The sequence below is a fragment of the Giraffa tippelskirchi genome, chromosome 9, assembly GCF_054371585.1.
Source record: "Giraffa tippelskirchi isolate mGirTip1 chromosome 9, T2T-mGirTip1v1.2.pri, whole genome shotgun sequence".
In the NCBI taxonomy this organism is placed as follows: domain Eukaryota; kingdom Metazoa; phylum Chordata; class Mammalia; order Artiodactyla; family Giraffidae; genus Giraffa; species Giraffa tippelskirchi.
Window position 1 is genome coordinate 91,770,911 of NC_137283.1, and position 23,194 is coordinate 91,794,104.

Here is a 23,194-nt window from a genome sequence, read left to right on the forward strand (position 1 = left end):
AATATCATTCAGCTACATGGCAGAGACAAAAATCAACTAATTATAGTTTTCATACCTAGCAACAAATAATTGAAAATATAGTTGAAAGATATGCTGCTTACAATTGAAACAACCATTTTGTAATACCTGAAAATAAGGCCAAAGCACAAGTGCAAGATTATAACCACAACACAAAAGAAACATTGTTAAGGAACATTTAAAATAATTCAAATCAATAGGTAGATTACATTCCCAGGCAAAAATATTCTAATATTACAAAGATATGAATTTTCCCAAGTAGATGTATAAAGTTAGATATTTACTGCAGGATTTCCAGAAAGCTTGATAAGCTAAAGTTCACATGAGAGAAAAAATGGACATAGGAAACAGAAAAGATTTAAATGAATAAAAGGGGACATGCCCTATCAGATGTCAATATGGTCTATGAATTTTTTATAATTAAAGTAGCATATGTCAGCATAGGAATAGATCAATGAAAAGAGTGAGTAATGCAGAAAAGATGCCATTAGTATTGGAATATGGAATACTATAAAAAAGCAGTATGATAATTAAGAGAATGCACTCTGGAGCTAGCGTGGCTTGGTTCAAGTCTGAGTCTGACACTAAATTGTCACTTTGGGAAAATTATTTACTCTCACTGAACTTTGATAACCTAATGTATAAAATGGAGATAATAACTGTACATACCTATTTTTAGGATTACATTTTTAAATAATATAAATACTTGAAAAGTTGGACTGGCTTCCTGGGTGGCTGAGTGGGTAAAGAAGCCACCTACAATTCAGGAGACACCAGAGATGAGGGTCCGATCCCTGAATCAGGAAGATCCCCTGGAGAAGGGAATGGCAACTCACTCCAGTATTCTTGCCTGAAGAATCCCAAGGACAGAGGAGCCTGTGGGGCTACAGTCCATGGGGTCACAAAGAGTCGGACACAACTGAAGCAACTGAGCCCGCATCCTCATCAGCAATCAAAAGATATTATTTATAATTATCATCTCAGTAAGACAAAGAACAACTACTACTATTAACTTTAAGTCAGTGGAGAAAGGATAACTGGTTACTTACTGAAACCAGACTTAAATTACTATAGCACATTGTTCACAAAAATAATTTCCAGATTTATTCAAAGCAGCTAATTTTTAAATTTCTAAAAATTATATTTGAATTAAAACTATGCATGAAAACATATTATAACTTTGTAATGGGAAGACCTTTCTAAGCCAAAGTCTAACAGCTATAAATATAATTATTGGAAAATGTATATGTGCTTTCCGCACCACCAAGACAGGAGCCCATACAGCATTGTTCTGGATTCCCATCATAAATTAAAGGGAAGCTTTCACGATGTCCAAAGCCCTTGATGTCCTGCAAATGAAGGAGAAGGATGTCCTCAAATTCCTTGCCACAGGAACCCACTTAGGTGGCCCCAACCTTGACTTCCAGATGGAACGGTACATCTGCCAAACAAAAACTCATGGCATTTACATCGTAAGTATGAAGAGAACCTGGGAGAAGCCTCTGTGGGCAGCGTGTCATTGGTGCCATTGAAAACCCAACTGATGTCAGGGTCACATTCTCCAGGAATACTGGCCAGTCAGCTGTGTTGGCGGAGAAGGCAATGGCACCCCACTCCAGTACTCTTGCCTGGAAAATCCCATGGACGGAGGAGCCTGGTGGGCTGCAGTCCATGGGGTCGTGAAGAGTCATACACGACTGAGCAACTTAACTTTCACTTTTTGCTTTCAGGCATTGGAGAAGGAAATGGCAACCCACTCCAGTGTTCTTGCCTGGAGCATCCCAGTGATGGAGGAGCCTGGTAGACTGCCATCTATGGGGTCGCACAGAGTCGGACACGACTGAAGCGACTTAGCAGCAGCAGCTGTGTTGGAGTCCTTTGCTGCCACTGGAGCCACTCCTATTGCTGGCCGCTTTACTTCTGGAAACTTCACTAACGAGATCCAGGCAGCCTTCCAGGGGCCAAGACTTCTGGTGGTTACTGACCCCAGAGCTGACCACTAGCCTCTAACAGAAGCCTCTTACGTTAACCTGTTTACCGTTGCTCTGTGTAATACACACTCTCCTCTGTGCTGTGTGGACATCACCATTCTGTGCAACAAGGGAGCTCACTCAGTGGGTCTGATGTAGTGGAAGTTCTGCATATGAGTGGCATCATCTCCTGTGAACACCCATTGAAGGTCATGTCTGATCTCTGCTTCTACAAAAGTCCTGCAGAGACTGACAAAGAAAAGCAGGAGGCAGCTGAGAAGGCTGTGACCAGGGAGGAATTTCCAGATGACTGGCCCGCTCTAGCTCCAAAGTTCACTGCTTCCTAAGCTAAGGCGATGGACTGGTCTGAAGGTGTGCAGGAGCTTTCTGTGTCTATTCAGCTGTTCCCTACTCGAGCCTGTCAATGAAGACTGGTCTGCAGCTCCCACTGCTCAGACCACTGAACGGGTAGGAACAACCGCGGAGCAGTCTTAAGTTGTTCTTCCACAAACTCAAAATGGAAATATGTTGACAGAAAATAAAGTTTCTTTTAAAAAAAGAAAGAAAGAATAAGAAAAAGATTTCCACACATTAATTAAGAATTTTGTGCAAAACACCATAAATTCAGAGGGCAAAGAGAGTCTGAAGAAAATATTTATAAATAGAATATAGAAAAAGCTGTTCTAAGGTTTCTCAGTGAAGTATGGGTTACACTATCTTAAATTACTTTAGGATGCCTATATACTCACATTAGGGTGATTTAAGTAGTGATGAAGGAGGATTTAGGGTAGGAAGATAAAAAATTCTTAAAGCACTGATATATAAAAATTGATGTTTCTGAGCTGTTAAACTAGTAAGATTAGGGAAAATTTAATAACTTACTTAAATTTATGTATACGGAATGTATATAAAATTTAAATGTATATAGAATCTTAAATGTATATAGAATTTATGTAATAACTACCAGACTTGTTAAAAATCTTCACTAAGATTATGATTGAAAATGGAATGGTATTAAAATCAGATGCTTGATAATATTTTGGCAATAATGAGTGGCTAGACATTGAATTATCAAGAGTTGATATTCATGAACACTTACAGAAGTAGTACAACAGAAGTTTGGTATTCGATACACAATTGCAAACTTACACAACAGCAAAAAACAAGAGTAAATAAAATACCTGGGGTAGAGTAGCAATTTCTGCCATTCACAAGTAGCAGCCTTATCCAGTATATGAATTAACCATAAGCTTTTGGTCCTAATGTTAAGTTATAACATGTGTTCACTTGGTCCAGAAGATTGTAGAACAGACCTTATTGAGATGGCTGAAATTAGGCTAAACCAAAGTATAATGTGGTTTGTAACCTGCTTAGAGAGAAAAAGATAAATCATGTTGTTTACAACCTAAAGAGTCTATGATTCATAAACTATTATCTAAAATGTAATTCAGATAACAAATGTTTTTTTACAGCATACATATGTCAGTAGTGGTCAAGACAATGGCACATATACAAGCTAAATTATTCTCCAAAAACAGAGGATGGATCTGAAAACATCAGCTTTTCTCTGTCACTAGCAAATAAAATAGCAAGCCAGATAAATTTCCAATTCAAAAGTTCTTTTTATGGCACATTTACATGAGTAAAGAAGCATCTTAAAACAGTGCTTGCACTTAATCTTTATTATTAGCTTTGAACCCTGAATTGCATAATACCATATTGTAAAATGACATGTTTAAGCACATTGACTGTTTGATTTAAGATGCATGATAATCAATTTTTTATTTTTATTAGACTTTTTAAAGTTACTAGTTGCATTGAAATAAATAATATCCACTAAGGAAAAACTGAAATAGATACCTGAACGGAGTACAAATTCTTAAAGAAGCAGGATGAAGCAGATTTTGTGTCCACAGACTATGTTTATAATATCGTTATTTGATTTGTAAAGATTAATCTGAAAAACGTTTTTATCCATTTCAAATTAATCTTAGTATTTCTTAAGGAAATCAAGCAAATTCCAAGAAAATTGTGATAACATTTTACCTTGCTGTTTTCCCTTTATTTTTGGTATGTTAGTCAAAGTCTGAACTATTCATGGTAGATGTCATAGACATCCCATTTCCACTTTCCAAAGGTATTTAAAGGATTATATGGAAATCATCCCATTTCTCATCAATGTGCTTGAGCCTACCCAAACAGTAACTATTTCTTCATCTTTCTTTGCATACCCAGCACCTTGGACAGTGCCGAGCATAAAACAGGCATTTTGGAGCAGATGAACACATGAATGATTTTGTCCTGATGCTGTTTGTCTTATATATTGCTGGAGATACTAATCACCAGGGCTTAAACATCTTTATGTTTCACTGTAATGATACTGTTTGTATGCAAACCACTCCTAAAATGTGTTGTTTCATTTTTAATGCAAAGTGTTACACTTGGAAAATAAAATGTAACACTAAAATTCATGTCAATATAAAAATTATTACTTTCAGATATTGATCCTCTTTTACATGCAAAACGAGAATATTAATGTTAGAGAAATTTAAAATAAAAATACTCTTTGTAAAGCTGCGCTTATTTTCATTCTCATCTTCAGGTTCACCAAGGAATTCTTAAAGGTAAGAACTTCCTACTTCCCTCCACCCACTTCACCCCACCAAAACAAACAAAAAAAATTGGAATTTCCAAGAGAAATTTCCAGTCTTATATTTAAATACTGTTACTGTGGAGCAGTATGGATTATTGTGCATCGTCAAGGCGTATATTCAGAAGTCCCTTCCCCCCACCCCCCTTTAAACTCGTATCTTACAGTAAATACACTCTTGATGATTCTTGTTACCCACATGCACTACTATAAAGATTATGGACCACGGCAATTGCTCCTTGTGTTCACAGTGGACACTGGAACTTAATAATGGAGAGAAGAAAATGGAGCGAAGGCAAATCCGTCTGTAAGGGATCGCTGCAAACCGGTTTTTTATTCGGTATGGACTAAATGAGTCGAGGCGTGACAAGAACCCTTTGTCTGCGGGACAACGGATCTGGCGACCATTATCTCCTCGTGGAGACGACGTCTGAAGACTCCGCCCGGGCTGGGGGTGGGGAGGGTGCACCGCGTGGAGAGCTCAACCGAGAATTAAAGTGAGCGAACAAAGAGACCTCCCAGCTGCCTCCCGCCAGCGCCGCGCAGCTGCACCGAGAGAAGCCGATCACACCCGGAAGGCTCTTGGAATCCGCCTCCCCGAGGCCAGAGCTCAAGTAAATAATTGATGGCGATTGATCCGGCCCAGAACAAAGCTCTGCGGAAAACCAGCGCATCCGATTCCGAGCGGCTTTGGAAGCTTCTGCCAAGGAAGGGATATGCGAGTGCAGCGAGGACTGTGAGCGCCGCTCCGGGTCTTCCATCTCGGGCGTGGCTCCGGCCCTTTTTTGTCTGCTTGCCACCCGCCCCTCCGCGTCCGCCCCCGCCTTCTCCTCTTCCCTTTTGAAAATAGCCTCTCTTTGGTTACTTCTGCCCTGTTCACCCTTGCAATCCCGCCCCCTCCCCTGCCCAGGCCGGTGAGGTCAGCTCATGAATATCAGTGCACTTCCCGGGGAGCGTCTGGCACGGCGTGGTACCTCGCGGGTTCGCCGGCTCCGAGCCGCAGCTCCAGCCCAGCCGCGGACGCCGAAGGAGTCGTTCGCTCTCCGGGCCACTGAGTCTCCGCGTTCACGCCATTGTTTGGAGAAAGCGAGTGGGTGTGGAACTGGTGCGAACCGGCCCAGAGTGAAAGTGCTCAGCCAGACGGTCGCTTATACAATACTGCGAAGTGAAACTTTCCTCGTCTCCTGAAGACACAATAATAAATCCTGAAATCCCCGGAAGATCAGAAGGAAAGAGCTGTCGATTGACTTCAAAAAGCATCGCCTCTGCTAAGAAGTGAGCAGTTCTGGATTTTCTAAAGGGATGGGGATGAGATATGGGGTGGATGGGTCAGTGGGCAGATAAAGCTTGAGAGTAAAAGTGTTGGTCTAGGCCGTTGCTGGGGTGCTTGCTTGGCGATTTTCGTAAGGGAAGCCTCCGAGAGAGACAGCATCTTGTCACTTTGTGAGAACCACGTGACAGCAGCCAGGTACCTTTGATTGTGGGAGTCGAGTTCCTGGAACTCGAGCTTCCTAACCTGGGTTAGAACTATATGGGGGTAAATTAAGCGTTCTCTGGTGGATTTCAGCTTCAGAGTGATTATGCCTAGTTCAAAATAAAAATAAGGTTGCGTTGGCAGTATAACTTATCTGGGTGATCCACCTTAGTGTGACCTGCCAAATAACTAGATCAGGTATTCAGATATTCTGGGAGCACGTTGCTCTGGGAGAAGATGTAGAAAATAAGTTGATGGACGACTCTTCCTTCACCCTCCCACCATCTCTTCTTTGTTCACTATTATTTTCCAAACCGAGTTGGAAGGAGATTCCTGAAAGAGAATGGGAGATGGAGGAGCCTTCCCAGTAATATTTCTTTATAAATTGAGGTATTACTACACATTGACTACGTTATTGTACTTAGACAATATCAGGAATAATGCTAGTACAGTAACTAGCAAGTATTTTCTCTCATAATAGGAGGTTTTTTTGTTTGTTTGTTTTGTTTTAAGCAGAACTTTCTGCCTAGTCATGCCCTTTTCAGTGCTTTAGAGAGAAATTATATTTCTAAAGAAAAGGCACCTAATTGAATAGCTGAGTAAGCTGGATCAGTAGGGAGAAGAACCCAGGAGGCAATGGATTTTGAGTTGCTGTTTTCCAGATTTTAAAATCCAGTGATGGATTTATCTTGAAAAAAAAAAATACATAGTAGGAGTTAATCATACTACAGTGAGGATGCACCAGGCTTCTTGGGTGTAGGGTCATTCTGTCTTAATTTGACTTCATGGAAAGGACTGGGCACTTTAAAAGTATAACTTTGCCTGTTAGGTGCCATCTGAGAAGATGCTTAATAATGAAAATGCTTTCTATCTAGCAATTACCCTTAAAACTGAAACGATTCACAAAAACAATGAAATTTGGATAGGTGTGGAAAAGTTACCACTTGTAATTTAAGAAATTTTGCACATTCACAATAAATTATTCCAAAAGTATTTTTAATTTATTTCTCAAAGCTAAAAAATAAATTAATTAAAAGAAAAAATCCCTTTAGGATTGCTAATGATGAAAGCATATTAATGGCATTTTTAATGCCATATTTTCTTGAAACTGAATTTGATTTTAAGCCATTCATTATTTCTATTTTCTTTCAGTTCTAGTTTAAAGGGAGGAAAATGGGCGCATTTCTCTAATTAAAAGCAACAATAAGGGTTAGATCGGTTCGAGAAGAGTATCATTTATCCATAACAAATTTTCTCTGGGAAAAAACCCTTTTCATCTAATTGACATTTGAGAATATTAATTAAAACTTTCTCCACAAACCTAGGATTTGAAGTGCAGTATGATAGTGAAGAAACCAAAGTTGAAAAATGAGGGTATTGACAATTCTAGCATATGGACATCTTTTCCTTCTGAAACTTCTTCTTGACCTTATGTTGTTAAAAAAAAAAAAAAGAAGAAGAAGAAACAAAAAAAACTTCCTTTCATCAATTCCTTTCGACTCCATGCTTGCCATAACCTGCTACCCGTGAGAATGTTAGGTTCAGCAGCTTTCAGATCTTCGGTTTACAGCGGTAGAATGGAGTGGTTGATAGCGCCTCCCCGGGCGAAATGAGAATTGACAATTCTGCATCTTATTTCTAAAGTCAAGGCTTCTATAAAGCGCCTTCCAAATCTCATTTTCTAGGGCTTCTCCTGTTGAGGGGAATCAGCCTTTGCTCTGTAACAACGCAGACATGCTGTGTGCTTTCCTTCTTTTGTTTCTGTCTCAGATTAGAAAGGAAGGTTGGTGGCAGTGAAGAGGGAAGCGAATGATCTGGTGATGGACTATTGTAAATCACGTCCCTTAGATTCTTCCTAGACCGCCATGAGTCAGCCACCGACGGGGGGCGCTGCCTCTGTCACAGCCGCGGCTCCTGCCGCCACCGGTGCCACTGAGGCTCGCTCGCACCCGGAGGGCAGCAGCAGAAAGCAGCAGCGTGCTCAGTCACCCGCTAGACTGAGGGACAGTTCGGTCCGCCAGGCAACCGCGACCACCCGGGCCCCAGTAGGGGCTGGCACTAAACTCAATTCTAGTCGACAGCAGCAGCTGCAGCAGCAGCAGGGCAACAGGACCGGGAGCCGCGCAGCGCCTCCGGCCAGCGCCCGAGGAAGCGGAGGCGGGGCGGAGAAGGCCGCGCCCCCGGCGCCCAAGGGGGTGGCCTCGGGAGCTGTCCAGCCTGTGGCTGGTGCTGAAGCAGCCCTAGTGGTGACCGTGGCCCCGGTGGGTGTCAGGAGGCCTGGCCTGTCGGAGGAAACGCCCCGGGAGCTAGAGCCCGCGTCCTCTAAACTCGGGGAACCCCCTCCGCTAGGAGAAGGAGGAGGAGGGGGTGGGGAAGGAGGAGGAGCCGGCAGTGGCTCCGGGGAAAGGGAGGGGGGCGCTCCGCTGCCGCCGCCGCCGCCCAGGGGCTGGCGAGGGAAAAGCGTCCGCGCTCAGCAGAGGGGCGGCAGCGGCGGGGAGGGGGCCTTCCCTTCGCCATCCTCCTCCTCCTCTGCGGGCAAAACCCCAGGCCCCGGCAGCAGAAATTCCGGGCTTGGCGTGGTGGGGGGTGGCGGCGGTGCTGGAGGGAGCTACTGGAAGGAAGGATGTCTGCAGTCTGAGCTCATCCAATTCCATCTGAAGAAAGAGCGGGCAGCGGCGGCGGCCGCGGCTCAGATGCACGCTAAGAACGGCGGCGGCAGCAGCAGCAGCCACCGCAGCTCTCCGGTCACCGGCGCCCCTGCCGTTTGTGAGCCCCTGGCGGTCCCTCCCGCCTCCCCAATGGCGGCGGCGGCAGAGGGCCCCCAACAGAGCGCAGAGGGCAGCGCGAGCGGCGGGGGCATGCAGGCGGCGGCGCCCCCTTCGTCGCAGCCGCACCCGCAGCAGCTCCAGGAGCAGGAAGAAATGCAGGAGGAGATGGAGAAGCTGAGGGAGGAGAATGAGACTCTGAAGGTGAGGTGGGGGGGGGGGACCGGTTGGGGGAGGGGAGGCGTGGGCCTCGGAGGATTAGGGCGTGTCCTGGCGAAGTGAGGGGCGGCTAACACTTTCTCACTTAAAGAAGGGGGGAAGGGGGACAGGAAATGAGAGGAGGGGGTTCCTAGGCCCCTTCCGGATCTCAGAGGGCTCGAGATCAGTAGCGTCAGGTTTTTATTTGGCTCCAAATCCGGGCCTTCGTTTCTCTGGTTATTATGGTTTGTCTCACTTTTTCATGGAGAGCGCTCGAGTTAGGAGAGCGAGGGAAGGCCAAGGGCTCGTTTCCTTAGTTTCTCGTCGTTCGTTCAGCTCCGTGTCATTCCTGTCCCATGGAGAGGGGCCGCTAAAGCTGAGGATTTGGAGTTGGAATGGGGTGTACGTGCTGTGTGTCCGAGAGGTGGGGTGGGGTGGTGGGGCGAGGCCAGTTTTGACCCGCGGCCTGTCCCCGCCTCAGAACGAGATCGATGAGCTGAGGACCGAGATGGATGAAATGAGGGACACTTTCTTCGAGGAGGACGCCTGTCAACTGCAGGAAATGCGCCACGAGTTGGAGAGAGCCAACAAAAACTGCCGGATCCTGCAGTACCGCCTCCGCAAAGCCGAGCGCAAGCGGCTCCGCTACGCACAGACCGGCGAGATCGACGGGGAGCTGTTGCGCAGCCTGGAGCAAGACCTCAAGGTCTGCGGCGGACGCGCGGGACGGGGCGGGGGCGGGGACGCGGATCCAGGGCTCTTTGCGTCGAAAGGCCTTCAGTGGGGAGAGGCCAAGAGCTTTAGGGAAGCGGGAGTTTTCGCAGCGCCTATGACAGCAATTGAAGGTCCCAGAAGGGGAGGAGGAGGAACAGACAGGTGGGTCTGAGAGTCCTGTGTGTAGGGAAGGTCTTTCGGAGGGCGAGCTCTGGGAACTCTCCTGGGAAGGAACGGTGACTTACCGAGGGGGAGGAGGGCGCTTCCCTCCCCAGCGGAGCATGGGTGTGGCGGAGCGCCGGCTCCGGCCTTGATCTGGCTTCCAGAGAGCCTCCTCCAAGTGCAGGCCGAGTGGATGGATTCAGGCACTCGGGAGCAGCGCGGTGAAGATTCCTCCGGGGGAGTTGAAACCCAGAATAGGAACAGCTCCCGGGAAGATACTAGAGTTGAGATTTCTCTCAGAAAGGCGTCCCCCCCCTACTCCCGCCCCCCTTCTCCCGCCTTCTTCCAGAAGTCCTTCCTTTCTGTACTTAACCACTTCAACCACTCCCAGAGAGGAACGCCGTCTCGTGTGGGGTTCCTTTAGGAAAAGTAATGGGAGAGTGAGCTAAATGAAAGAACCTTGTTCTTAGTGAAGTAGCTCCTTCAGAATCTCCGCCAGTGGAGAAATTTCAACTTGGAAACACCAGTTTGGGGCAGGTGCGGTCTGTTCATTGGGTTTGACTGTAGGCAGATTCACAGACAATGCAAATCAGATGTTATCTTGACTGTCTGGGACAACAAATGAAATGCAATTTCAGTTGTATTAATTTCATCAAGATATAAAAACAGTGTGATTATCTTTTTTTTTTAAAGCTATGGTAAAACATCTTATGCAAGTTGTATTATTTCTTTTTCCTTTTTCTGACATTTGTGGAATGTCGGTCGTGCACCAGGCACTGTGGCAAGCCTTGTTACATATATTATTATTTCACTTAGTTCTCAAGGGAAAAAAAAAAACAACTGTAAGGTAGAGATTATTAATAACATCGTTTCGCAGGTGACAAGATGACCCCTTTACAGAAGTTAAGCGCTCAGCCCCTAGCCCTGGAACTTGGCTAGTAAGTGGTCAGCCTGGCTCCCTACCTAGTCCAGATTCACTGTCTGTGTCCTAAGCCACTGAAGCAAACTACTTCACTTTTGTTTCAAACCCTAAAATTTCTGAGGCAATCTTAAAACAGGAGGCAAAAATGCACACACTAATTTTTTTAACTTAATCTCAACGATTAAAATGTTTCATAAAACTAAGCACCTAGAATGATAGGGTCAAAATTCAAGCCCCAGACTCTACTTGGGAAAATTTTATTTTCAAGTGTTTTAAAATAAGTGATAATAGGGGCATCCAGAATTAGAGATTTGTGAAATTTCTCTATACATGATAAAACACGATTGAAGATTTATAACCATGATATCATGTAGATGTTAGGGGAACAGAGTGTAGAACCAGACTAGCTGGCTGCTTGTTAGCTCTGTTACCTTGAGCATATCACTTTACCTTGATGGGCTTCAGTTTTCCTCATCTATAAAATAGGAATAATACTCAAACCTATTTTGTGGGATTGTTGTGGTGGTTAAATGGTTTATATGTATGAATGACTTATATGTAAAGCATCTGGAATGATGCCTGGCATATGGTAGATACTATATACATATTGGCTCTAATACTTTTAATGTAACTGGCCTATTTATTGTATTGTCTCTAATTATATTTTACTGGTAAAAAACACTTTAATTTAGGTTGCAAAGGATGTATCTGTGAGACTTCACCATGAACTGGAAAATGTGGAAGAAAAGCGAACAACAACGGAAGATGAAAATGAGAAACTGAGGCAACAGCTTATAGAAGTTGAGATAGCAAAACAAGCATTACAGAATGAACTGGAAAAAATGAAGGAGGTTAGTAATTGATTATCTCATGGCATGCTGCGTATATTTAGCTCTTCGTAGAGTACCGAAGACTGATATGACTGTTAGAGTAATTCCATTTTTATGATTGTAGGACAATTTGTTGTTCTCACCCAATATGGTAGCAGATACAAGCTTTCATATTAATAAATAAGTAGCAGAGAAATAATTCTGCCTTCTACCCTGCTTCTGACTTGACATATATGAGCTGTGACTGATGCTTTGTGTGTGTCATTTAAATGAATGTTAGCGAAATAAATTACACAGCTATGCCAAACACAAAGAGTATCACAAGTATGAAGGATTAAGCCTTCAGTTGGTTGAGGGGAAGTGCTAATCCTGTGAGATTACTACTGAGTTCATAGAACCACAGACTTAGGCTGAAAAAAGATCATCAAGGCCATTCAATCTGATCTAATTGTTGCTTGACGCCTCATTATAACAAAGCCCCCAAATAGTCTAATGCTTAGAGGATCACCAGCACCTGGTCCTTAAGATCTTCTCTGGTGGTTTAATTGCTAAGTTGTGTCCGACTCTTGCAACCCCATGGACTGTAGCCTGCTAGGCAACTCTGTCCATGGGATTCTCCAGGCAAGAATACCGGAGTGGGTTGCCATTTCCTAATTTTATCACAGCATAACTCTGTTTAAGATTTTCTTTCTTTTGAGTTAAATTTATTTGCTTGTAAGTTTAATGCATTCATCTTAGTCCTACTCGTTTAAGTAGAAGAGTCAGAGTTCTCTTCCACATCAGCTACTAGAAGATTCCTAGCAAGTTTCCCCTGAATCTTCTCAAAGAACAAAATCAGTAATAAGAAAATGACTAGAGAGTAAAAGAAACAGAAAAGATATATCAAGAAATAATTAGCTTCGTGATAAGTAACAGTTTGAAATAAAATAATATTCCTCCTTGAAAACTGCCTGAAAATGTACGGTGCAACTTGTGAAAAGCATTATTGAAAATTAACAAATACACATGTGGTTCTCTGAACATGTAAGTGAAAATCCTGATTTTTCCATAGACTAATTGAGATATTGCACTTTCTATTGCTGTGCTTATCTCGAAATAGTATAAAAATGTAACTACACCCAGGTAAGTGTGTTAGTCACTCGGTCGTGTCTGGCTCTTTGTGAACCTGTGGACTGTGGCCTGCCAGGCTCCTCTGTCTGTGGAATTCTCTGGGCAGGAATGCTGGAGTGGGTGGTCATTCCCTTCTCCAGGCGATCTTTCCAAACCAGGGATCAAACCGGGGTCTCCCTCATCACAGGCGGATTCTTTACCACCTGAGCCACCAGGGAAGCCCCAAGGGACCCAGAGTGAAGGAAAAACTGACATTCTTTTAATAATGTACAGCTCGTTCCCTAGATGTTTACAGTGAAATTCCTTTGGAATGTACATGGTGTGTAGTATCTTCCCAATAAAACTTCTCATTCAACTTTTATTAGGATTTCTTTTAGAAACAGAGGATGGATGGCAAAGATTAAATAACATAGAACCTCTGTTCCAAATAAAACCAAGACTTTAAGAAAAGCCCAAGTCTGTTTCCGGATTAAAACCCTTAAATTTTTCCTGCTCTGATATCATTCAAAGTGAGTTTTATTGGTGAGTGAATAGCTTCCATGAGGCAACCATTTTCCACACAGATCTCCAACTCCCAATCTCCTTAGCAGTGACCTCAACTTGACTCCAAATTTAACTGTACATGTCTAACCTCAAGGGCAGCTTCTCCAGCAAAACCCAGGTTGTCCTTATTTTGCTTTCTAAAGCAATGTGTGTATTGTAACTGGTTCATGATGATGGTGATTATTATATTAATAAAGCTATTGTTCCCTGGGGGAAATAAATGTAACTACAACGTAACAATGAAAATATCAGTAGTCAAGAATATGTGGCAGGAAAATGTAGAAAACTGATGCAGTGGGATAAACTATTTTATGGTCAAAGTTTCTACTTATTTTACATTATCATGTAAACATTTTTAACATGACAAATTAGAGCAAGATCATTGTACTGGTACTTGATTTTTAGCTAATACCTGAGGCTACAATAGAGAAACTGGGAGCCACAGGGCTGTCTTCACCAGTAACTAGTTAGGTGACTTAAAAGGTCTCCAGCTTCTACTTGCCTCAGTGTATTCAGTTGTAAAATGTTACTTTCAGTGATTCTCATCACCTTCTGCAGCTATCATGCCTTTTATTGTGAAATCCAGGACATTGCCATTTAAGATTTTTTTTCTAAATTTGAGAGATCAAATATTAATATAGGTATAAAGATGTTTCTTTGAAAATAATATACAGTTGAAGTTCGTGAAAAAATGGAAAGTTTGATTTCCAGGAAAATGGAAAGTTTGATTTCTTTAATTTTTTTATTAAGGAGGTAGCTATTGTTTCCTGGGGCTGTCATAACAGAATACTACAGAGTGGCTTAAATATAGAAATTTATTTTCTCACAGTTCTGGAGGCTAAAGGTCCAAAATCAAGGTGTTGGCAGGGCTGGTTTCTTCTGAGGGCTGTGAAGGAAGGATCTATTCCAGGCCTCTCTCCTTGGCTCATAAATGTGGATCTTCACGTAGACATGGCAATCACTTTGTCTGTGATCAAATTTCCCCTTCTTATAAGACACCGGTCAAAATAGATTAGGACCCACTGCAATGACTTTTTTGAGGCTTGATTGTCTCAGTAAAGACCCTCTCCAAATAAGGTCACATTCTGATACTTGGTTCGGGTAAGATTTCAAATGTAAATTGGGGCAAGGGGTACAATCCAACCCATAAGAGTAGCTATTAAATACCTTCTTAAGGACAAGCAGGAAGAAAGCTCATTGTCACATACATAAGGCTCCATTCCTTATTCAGACTTCACTTGCGTTCTTCCATATTCTTTGTCTAGGCAATTAAAAATATTCAAGTCAGAACAAACTTCACTAATTACAAGGGATGAAAAAGAAACACCTTGTGATTTGGTATTATATGAATGTTTTTCAAGTGAATATCTGAAAGATTTTAAGAATGGCATAAGAGCTTTCTGATTTTCATCCTGTGCCTGGGAAAGGGGAAGATTCCTGTAAACTGACTGGCCATTAGCCAGAGAGATGGGACCTCTCCTGTCTTAAAAGTAAAAAATAATCTTATTGCCAACAAAAAAAAATGACAGAAACCTAGGGATATCTTCATTGTAAAAATGCATTTCATTGATTCTCTTTCACATACTTTTTTCTTATAACCATTTCCTCCTTCAGGGTTCTGAGTTGGGAAAATACTCTTGCTGCATTAGGCAGTGTGGGTGTATGTTCATGCCAAAAAGGAAATTCTCATGTACCTTGGAGGAATAAAAGCCAAACCCAACTGGGGTTCGATCCCTGGGTTGGGAAGATCCCCTGGAGAAGAGAATGGCAACCCATACCGGTATTCTTGCCTGGAGAATCCCATTGACATAGGAGCCTGGTGGGCTACAATCCTTGAGGTCACAAAAAGTTGGGCACAACTGAGCAAGTAACACTTTCACTTTCATCAGGACATCAGCTTTTAAAGTAACCTTTTATTTTTAAAATGGGCTCTAAAATAGCATTCAGTTTGGGAATTTGAGTAGTGGTAGGGAAAAGAAATGGAAATAGAGAGGAAGGGAGAGAAAGCAGAAAAATAGCTGAAGGATTCTAAATATTGTTCTGAAGAGAAAATGAAAAATATTCTGGCAGGGAAGTTTTGTAGTCATGAAGGTCAGTTGAGGTTGACCTTCATAATGTTCAGAAAAGTATCAAAAAGAGAAAAAGTAGTTTTAAAATATGTTTAGAAATCAGAAATGTTTCATTAAAATGAGATTTTTGTAATGGTGATTGTTAGCTTCTAAAAAGATAAATATAAAAACAAGTGCAATCATAACTGGCTTACTTTGTGTGGTAGAGGTCGTGAGTTTGGAGCTGCCTTGTCCCCCATCTGATTGCAACAACTTCAGTTAATTATCTGCTCTTTGGGTGTAAAACATTTTTCAAGTCCTTGGTGAGTGTTAACCACACTGTTGTTACCCCTTTATGGTGTCGTACCAGTGGAGAAAATAGAACCAGGCCAAACTTCCCATGATGAAGAGAATGTACTAGTTATGGAGTAAAATCATAAAATGTCAAACAGAATATACTAGAGAGAAGCAATCTTCCAACTCGCAGAGTTTGGTTTCTTGTATGGAGTCATATAGATGTTGAACAGCACAGCTGGGACCAATAGGCCATCTGCCAGAGTTTGTGAACCGTTTACTAAGAGTTTAACTGGCTTCAGGGGTGTTGACCAATTCCTCTCAGGGTTGGTGGCTGTACAAGGTCCCATGCACCTGCTCACATCCATCTGCTTATCTTCTCCCCCTGAGAGCACAGAGTAGGCACCAGGGGATAAGAAGAGTTGAGTAGAGGCAGGATGGAGGTAATTAGCTGATTCTACTGCTACTCGTTGCCTGCATTGAAACAGCTGATGTTCTGCCAACTGCAAACAAGAGGGACCTCTCAGAATGCTGGCTTGAAATCTTAATGGCATTCTCATCGCAATTATAAAACATTGATTGCGACTGGCAATATGCTTTCTTGCAGCAGAAAAATGCCTTTACCTTTATGTAACTTAGTAAAACTGATTTTCTGTCTTTCAGCATCACAATCAGCGAGATAGAGGTTTTTGTAAAAGTTGTTTTATGGAAACGACAACCAACTTTTGGAATTCCAGGTTGGGTTATTGCACCTATAGCATGAAGGGAGAATATAAAGGGGTCAGGGACTTCCCTGGTGGTCCAATGGTTAAGACTCTGTGTTTCTGATGCAGGGGATGCTGGTGGTCGGGGAAGTAAGATCCCACATGCTGGGCATTGTGGCCAAAAAAAAAAAAAAAAGAATATAGAGGAGGCTATTTACAGTATTGAAGGCTCTGTGAGGGGTGAGTCTCTGCTACAGTTAAGTGAAGGTCACTGCTCTTCATGAAGTCTTAACTTCTGTAGAAACCACCTTTACTTTCAAAGCTTTGAAAGCCCTGTGCTCTTCAGAATGAAGGTCTCATGTCACCTCTAAAGTCTGGCACTTGGAGAAGCATTGGTGACAGATATTTGAGAAATGAATGAGCCAACAGAAAGTCTTTAAAGATAAAAAAGGAGAAAAAGAGTAAATGAAATGATGATAATGAGAACTGTTGTCTCATCCCCAATTCCAACCCAAAAATCTTAAATTAATTTTCTTAACATTTTCTGGCCATTGCTCTAGGGAGCTCTTAACTGGCCTACTGCAATAGCACCATCTATCTTGGGGCTTTTATTTTCTGTGCAGTTGGTTAATATATCCTATCTATTGCCATGAACTTTCATTCTAGAACACAACAATAATTAGTACTATAAATTTCAACAGTAGTGTCTTTTTAAAATTTTTATAGGGTACATAGAGATTATAGCTGTTTACTCAGACTCTCTGTACAGACAGAACACTTTAATAAACAAATGCTTTTCCTGCATGTTTACAGTTACCTACTTATTTTCTTATATAAGATAAAGAGCTGATGGTAACCATGCTTGGTTTTGATTGGGCGTGTTTAAGTTATAAGGTGCAAAAAGGAATTCTGAGTGATAAATCAGCAAAGAAACACCCCTAAAGACATTTAAGTGGGGAATTTCTTTGGCATCCAAGTTATTTTCCCCTGGTCCTGGTAGTTAACTTATGATCTGAAAAATGGAATAGTAGTCATTGATCTTTATGATGAAATTACCATAAATATTTTGAAATGCATCAGTTAAATTCTATGACTGTAGTCACATCTCAGAGGCCTTAGTTTGTTGAGTAACATAGGCAGGAATAAAGGAAACTAAAGTAAAAGCAAGGCATAATGTGGCACCTAAGCATAGGAAAGCTTGTCTTCAAGGTTACCAATCATTGAATTCGTAAAGGTGTATTAATTTACAAATTACAAGCTTTGCTGGATTTTTTAAAAATGAAATCATATATGCAGTTATATGCACTTTGAAGTGATTCTCAAGGCTCATTTGGGTAAATGGACCTTTTCTTTTACCCACATGCCAAGCTCTCAGTAAAAGCAAAGTGGTTCGCAGATCAGAACATGCCTATTGGTGAAACATACTGATTTTTTATTATAAATTTCAAATTTATGTTTTTCTCCACGTCAGCAATACACACCCTATATAATGGATCAGATTACAGTTCCTTTCTTGGCTGGAATTTCAAACTTTATATTCTTGAAACAGTAAGGCACTGAACAGATGATGAATTCTTACAATAATGCACTAAGCTAAGCCTTTGCCCCTTGAGTACACATGCAGTTCCCAAGGCTTCATAGGAATTGTTCAATAAATGTATGTTGAAATGGTTGTTCTGTTTGATGATAAACTATATCCATGGGAACTAAGTCTACTCTGGACTCTGCCAGTTTAACAGAGGCTCTAGTGGCTTCCCTCATAGCTCAGATGGTAAGGAATCTGCCGGTAATGCAGGAGACCCTGGTTCAGTTCCTGGGTTGGGAAGATCCTCTGGAGAAGGGACAGGCTACCCAGTCGAGTATTCTTGAGCTTCCCTTGTGGCTCAGCTGGGTAAAGAATCCGCCTGCAATGCGGGAGACCTGGGTTCGATCTCTGGGTTGGGACAATCCCTTGGAGAAGGGAAAGGCTACCCCCTCCAGTATTCTGGCCTGGAGAATTCCATGGACTGTATAGTCTATGGGGTTGCAAGAGTCAGACATGATCGAGTGACTTTCACTTTCAATGGGGCTCTAGATTGAACTCTGAGTGCCCTGAACAGCTGACCTGTGTTTCAGTGCATTCATGGAAGCATATTACCTACCTGGTGAAGCATAGCTTGCTTCCCTGACTTCTGTATCTAACCTACCTTAAAAAGGGATTTGAATGGTTCTCAGTCAAGTGAGCGACACTGTTGTTGCTAAAGCTCAGGGCTGCTCATTGAAATAAGAGTTTAAAAATTTGGTCACGGAAGGATTCTGGGACTGTGAAGGAAAACTTAATGCATGGATGTACACTACTAATCTAAGTTCAGTAGCAATCAAGGCAGGGAGAGAAATAGTGGAAGAAATTCTAACCTAGCTGTGATCAGATATAAAGGCAACAACAGGCCTCATGTAAGGTCTCTAGACCATCCATGAAGAAAATCAATTATAAACAGACTTTATACGTTGATGAATGGCAGCCAATGGATGGATGAGCCTTTGTTACAATTGTCAGTTCTCATCTATACAATCAATAAATTAAGAATTTAAATTTTGTGGAAAATAAAGACATTTTGTCATTAACTGTGAATTTTAGGGTGATTTATTTAAAAAACCCTCATATGTCATGGAGTCTAGAAACTGGCTTTGCCTCATCTCATTCCCTATAATGTTAAACAATAATTTGAAAGGTGTAGGCCTTAGTTTCTTTACTCATAAATGTAGAAATTAAACTGAATACTCTCAAGAAAAGTGTCATTTTCTCCTTGATAAAGTTATCCATCTCTGTGTTCCCTGAAAGTTCTATTTGTGTCAGGATGCCATTTCATTGCACTACTGTTATTTTATTACTGTGATTATTTTTTAATTTATACAATCAACAATATTTACTGAATAGTAATTTAGCACCTGCTATAATGTGGCCCTGGGTTCCATCCCTGGGTTGGGAAGATCCCCTGGAGGAGGGCATGGCAACCCACTCCAGTATTCTTGCCTGGAGAATCCCCATGAACAGAGGAGCCTGGTGGGCTACGGTCCATGGGGTCGCAAAGAGGCAGACGCGACTGAGTGACTAAGAACCGCACAGCACATAACGTGGCCACACGGAGAAGGAAATGGCAACCCCCTCCAGTGTTCTTGCCTGGAGAACTCCATGGATGGAGGCTCCCCTGTCTACAGGCTGCAGTCTGTGGGCTCGCAAAGAGTTGGACACGACTGAGCGCCTAACACACTACACTCTATGGATGCCACAGAGGCTACAGAGATGCAGATATCAGAGTGTTGCATTAAACTGAGCGTGTGTACTCACTGAGGGCTCTGCTGAAGGGTTTTTAACCACAGAGACATACAGTCCTCTCTCTGGTTGTTGCTACTATTCAGCATCTAAGGAACTGGTTTACTGTGGAAATTAAAACTGAAGACGCAATATGAGGGGCTGAGAACTAGTGAAGCTTTCTGAATAATCTGTTGTTGTTCAGTCGCTCAGTCATGTCCGATTCTTTGCGATCCCATGAACTGCAGCACACCAGGCTTTCCTCTCCTTCGCCTTCTCCCAGCGTTGGCTCAAACTCATGTCCATTGAGTCAATGATGCCATCCAACCATCTCATCCTCTGTCACCCCTTTTTTCTCAGGGGTGCCCTCACTCTTTCCCAGCATCAGGGTCTTTTCCAGTGAGTCGACCCTTTGCTTCAAGTGGCCAGAGTATTGGAGCTTCAGCTTTAGCATCAGTTCTTCTGGTGAATATTCAGGGTTGACTTCCTTTAGGACTGACTGGTTTGATCTTGCTGAGCCCTACTCAGATTCTTCAGTAGTTCTAGTGCACCAGTGGCATCAGGAGGCCACTAAGACGTCATGGTAACTGAAGAATTCACCATCTTTTCCAATTAGAAATAAACCACAGTATTGAATGATGGCACCTAGATAGAATTACACAGTTCTTAACTGTGTAATTCTCTGCAGTGAAATCTGCCCCTGGAAGGCTGCCTGGTTCTCACCCTAAAGTGTATGGCATGAGTTAATGAGTGCTGGCCACCAGTTAAACATCCAAACATTTGTCTTATGCTATTATTGAAATAATATGACACTTCTCTGATGTTTTTTTTAATTTTTTTATTGAAGGATAATTGCTTTACAGAGTTTTGTTTTCTGTCAAACCTCCACATGAATCAACCATAGATGTATACGTATATCCCCTCCCTTTTGACCCTCCCTCCCATCTCCCCTTCCCACCCCTCTAGGTTGATACAGAGCCCCTGTTTGAGTTTCCTGAGCCATACATCAAATTTCCATTGGCTATCTATTTTACATATGGTAATGTAAGTTTCCATGTTACTCTTTCCATACATCTCACCCTCTCCTCCCCTCTCCCCATGTCGATAAGTCTATTCTTTACGTCTGTTTCTCCATTGCTGCCTTGTAAATAAATTCTTCAGTACCATTTTTCTAGAGTCCATATATATGCATTAGAATATGATATTTATCTTTCTCTTTCTGACTCACTTCACTCTGTATAATAAGCTCTAGGTTCATCCACCCTGTCAGAACTGACTCAAATGTGTTCCTTTTTATGGCTGAGTAATATTCCATTGTGCATATGTACCACAGCTTCTTTATCCATTCATCTGTCGATGGACATCTAGGTTGCTTCCATGTTCTGGCTATTGTAAATAGTGCTGCAATGAACAATGGGATACATGTGCCTCTTTCAATTTTGGTTTCCTCAGGGTATATGCCTAGGAGTGGGATTGCTGGGTCATAGATTTTATTCCTAGTTTTTTAAGGAATCTCCATATCGTCTTCCATAGTGACTGTATCTATTTATATTCCTACCAACAGTGCGAGAGCGTTCCCTTTTCTCCACACCCTCTCCAGCATTTATTGTTTGTAGAGTTTTTGATGAGGGCCATCCTGACTCGTGTGAGGTGATATCTCATTGTAGTTTTGATTTGCATTTCTCAAATAATGAGCGATGTTGAGCATCTTTTCATGTGTTTGTTAGCCATCTGTATACCTTCTTTGGAGAAATGTCTGTTTAGGTCTTTTCCCCACTTTTTGATTGGGTTGTTTGTTTTTCTGGCATTGAGTTGTATGAGCTGCTTGTATATTTTGGAAATTAATCCTTTGTCAGTTGTTTCATTTGCGATTGTTTTTTCCTGTTTTGAGGGTTGTCTTTTCACCTTGCTTATAGTTTCCTTTGCTGTGTTCTCTGATGCTTTTTAAAGGTGAAAGTCTTTATGTTTCCAAGTGTGAAATAATTATTTTGAGATGGCTTGGCTTTTGTGTGTGTGTGTGAGAGACAAAAATCTCATATAGAACCAGCCCTCATTTAAGAATCTAGTCCGTTCCTTACTCAGGGGTATAGCTGTACCTGACTTCTCCTGTGGTGCGTTAGGCTTTGGGATCTAAATTACCAACACTGTTCTCCACCACTGCCCTCTACCCATGGCCACCCTTGGCTGCCTGAGAATGGCCCTGCCTCTGGCAGTGGCATAAAATAATCTGTTCTCTGTTTTAGCCTTTTCCTTGAGCCTAGAATCCCCAAACTTTGATCTGACTTTAATTTAGCAAGTATTTTTAAACATTTACTGAGTGTGTACATATAGTGTGTGTAAGGGAATAACAGTTAATGTTGCCATGAGAGTAGTCCCTGGACTCACATCAGAAAGTTAATTACTTTCTGATGGAAAAGATGGTCTTATAGAGGTTTTATTTGACAGCAAAGTATTTGCATTCCTGTACTGAATACTTTTGGGCTTCCCAGGTGGTGCTAGTGGTAAAGAATCCACCTTACAATGCAGAAGACATAAGAGATGTGGGTTCCACCCCTGGGTGGGGAAGATCCCCTGGAAGAGAGCACAGCAACCCACTCCAGTGTTCTTGCCTGGAGAATCCCCATGGACAGAGGAGCCTGGCGTGGTACAGTTGATAGGGTCGCAGAGAGTTGGACACGGCTGAAGCGACTTAGCATGCATGCATATGATGTTTGTTGAGCACTGTGAAGACAGGGCCCCACCTATTGTGATCACTGTCACACTCCGTCCAGCTCAGTGCCTGGCTTGCAGTCATTTAGACACTGTGCTTCTGTAATATTGTAGCAACTGATATTTCATACTTCACTTGTCTGTTACTTTTTCCTGCACTAGAGTGTAAATTCCCTGAGGGCAAGGACTGAGTCTGTCTTATTCACCATTGTATCCACAACAACCGGAAGTTGTTGACAACTTTTGACAAGCAATAAGTAATTTTTAATGAGAGGATGAATGGAAATTAGGAAAGCTGTTTCAGGCCCTCTTTTGCAGAGAGGACGGGAAACTGACTCAGAATCAGGGCTCCTTCTATGGTTGCTGAGATTGTACAAACAAGATGAGAAGGAAGCAGATGACTAACTCCACCCCACCCCACTTCCAGTATTAGAGGTCTCTTGAGACTTTCCTGCCTCCTAGAAATTTCCAGGCCTCTACCATGCTTCCTGAAAACCCCAATTATTTCCCAGAAGCAGCAGGTCTTCCCTGAAACAAGGTTTCATTGGCTTCTTGGAAGGGGAGATGAGGATGGGAGTTCAAACACAAGAGTTCGACACTGACATCCTGGGTGTCGAATCTGCAGTTGAACTTCTGTTTTCTTTGGTGAGAAAGCGTGAACTGCAGGTTTAGAGAGTGGAAGAAGACTGCAGATCCTTTCACTCTCAAAGACTATCTAAATTTACTTTAAATGGTCAATATTTGGGACAATCCATTCAGCAGTTAATTTGGCTTGGGAGATGTGGAAAATC

General features: G+C 42.3%; 1 protein-coding gene and 1 pseudogene across 1 annotated transcript in view; both read left to right on the forward strand.

Moving 5' to 3' along the window:
• The first annotated feature begins 1,346 nt into the window (after positions 1 to 1,346).
• Positions 1,347 to 2,483, forward strand: LOC145520226 (small ribosomal subunit protein uS2-like; annotated as a pseudogene).
• Positions 2,484 to 5,201: 2,718 nt separating this feature from the next.
• The window catches only part of MTCL3 (MTCL family member 3), a 46,068-nt gene continuing 28,075 nt past the window's right edge, over positions 5,202 to 23,194 (forward strand). Inside the window, exons 1-4 of the mRNA XM_081529786.1 lie at positions 5,202 to 5,913; positions 7,883 to 9,081; positions 9,557 to 9,781; positions 11,566 to 11,724. Coding sequence (XP_081385912.1) covers positions 7,978 to 9,081; positions 9,557 to 9,781; positions 11,566 to 11,724 — 1,488 coding nt within the window. The 5' untranslated portion in view covers positions 5,202 to 5,913; positions 7,883 to 7,977. The remainder of the gene's footprint in view (positions 5,914 to 7,882; positions 9,082 to 9,556; positions 9,782 to 11,565; positions 11,725 to 23,194) is intronic.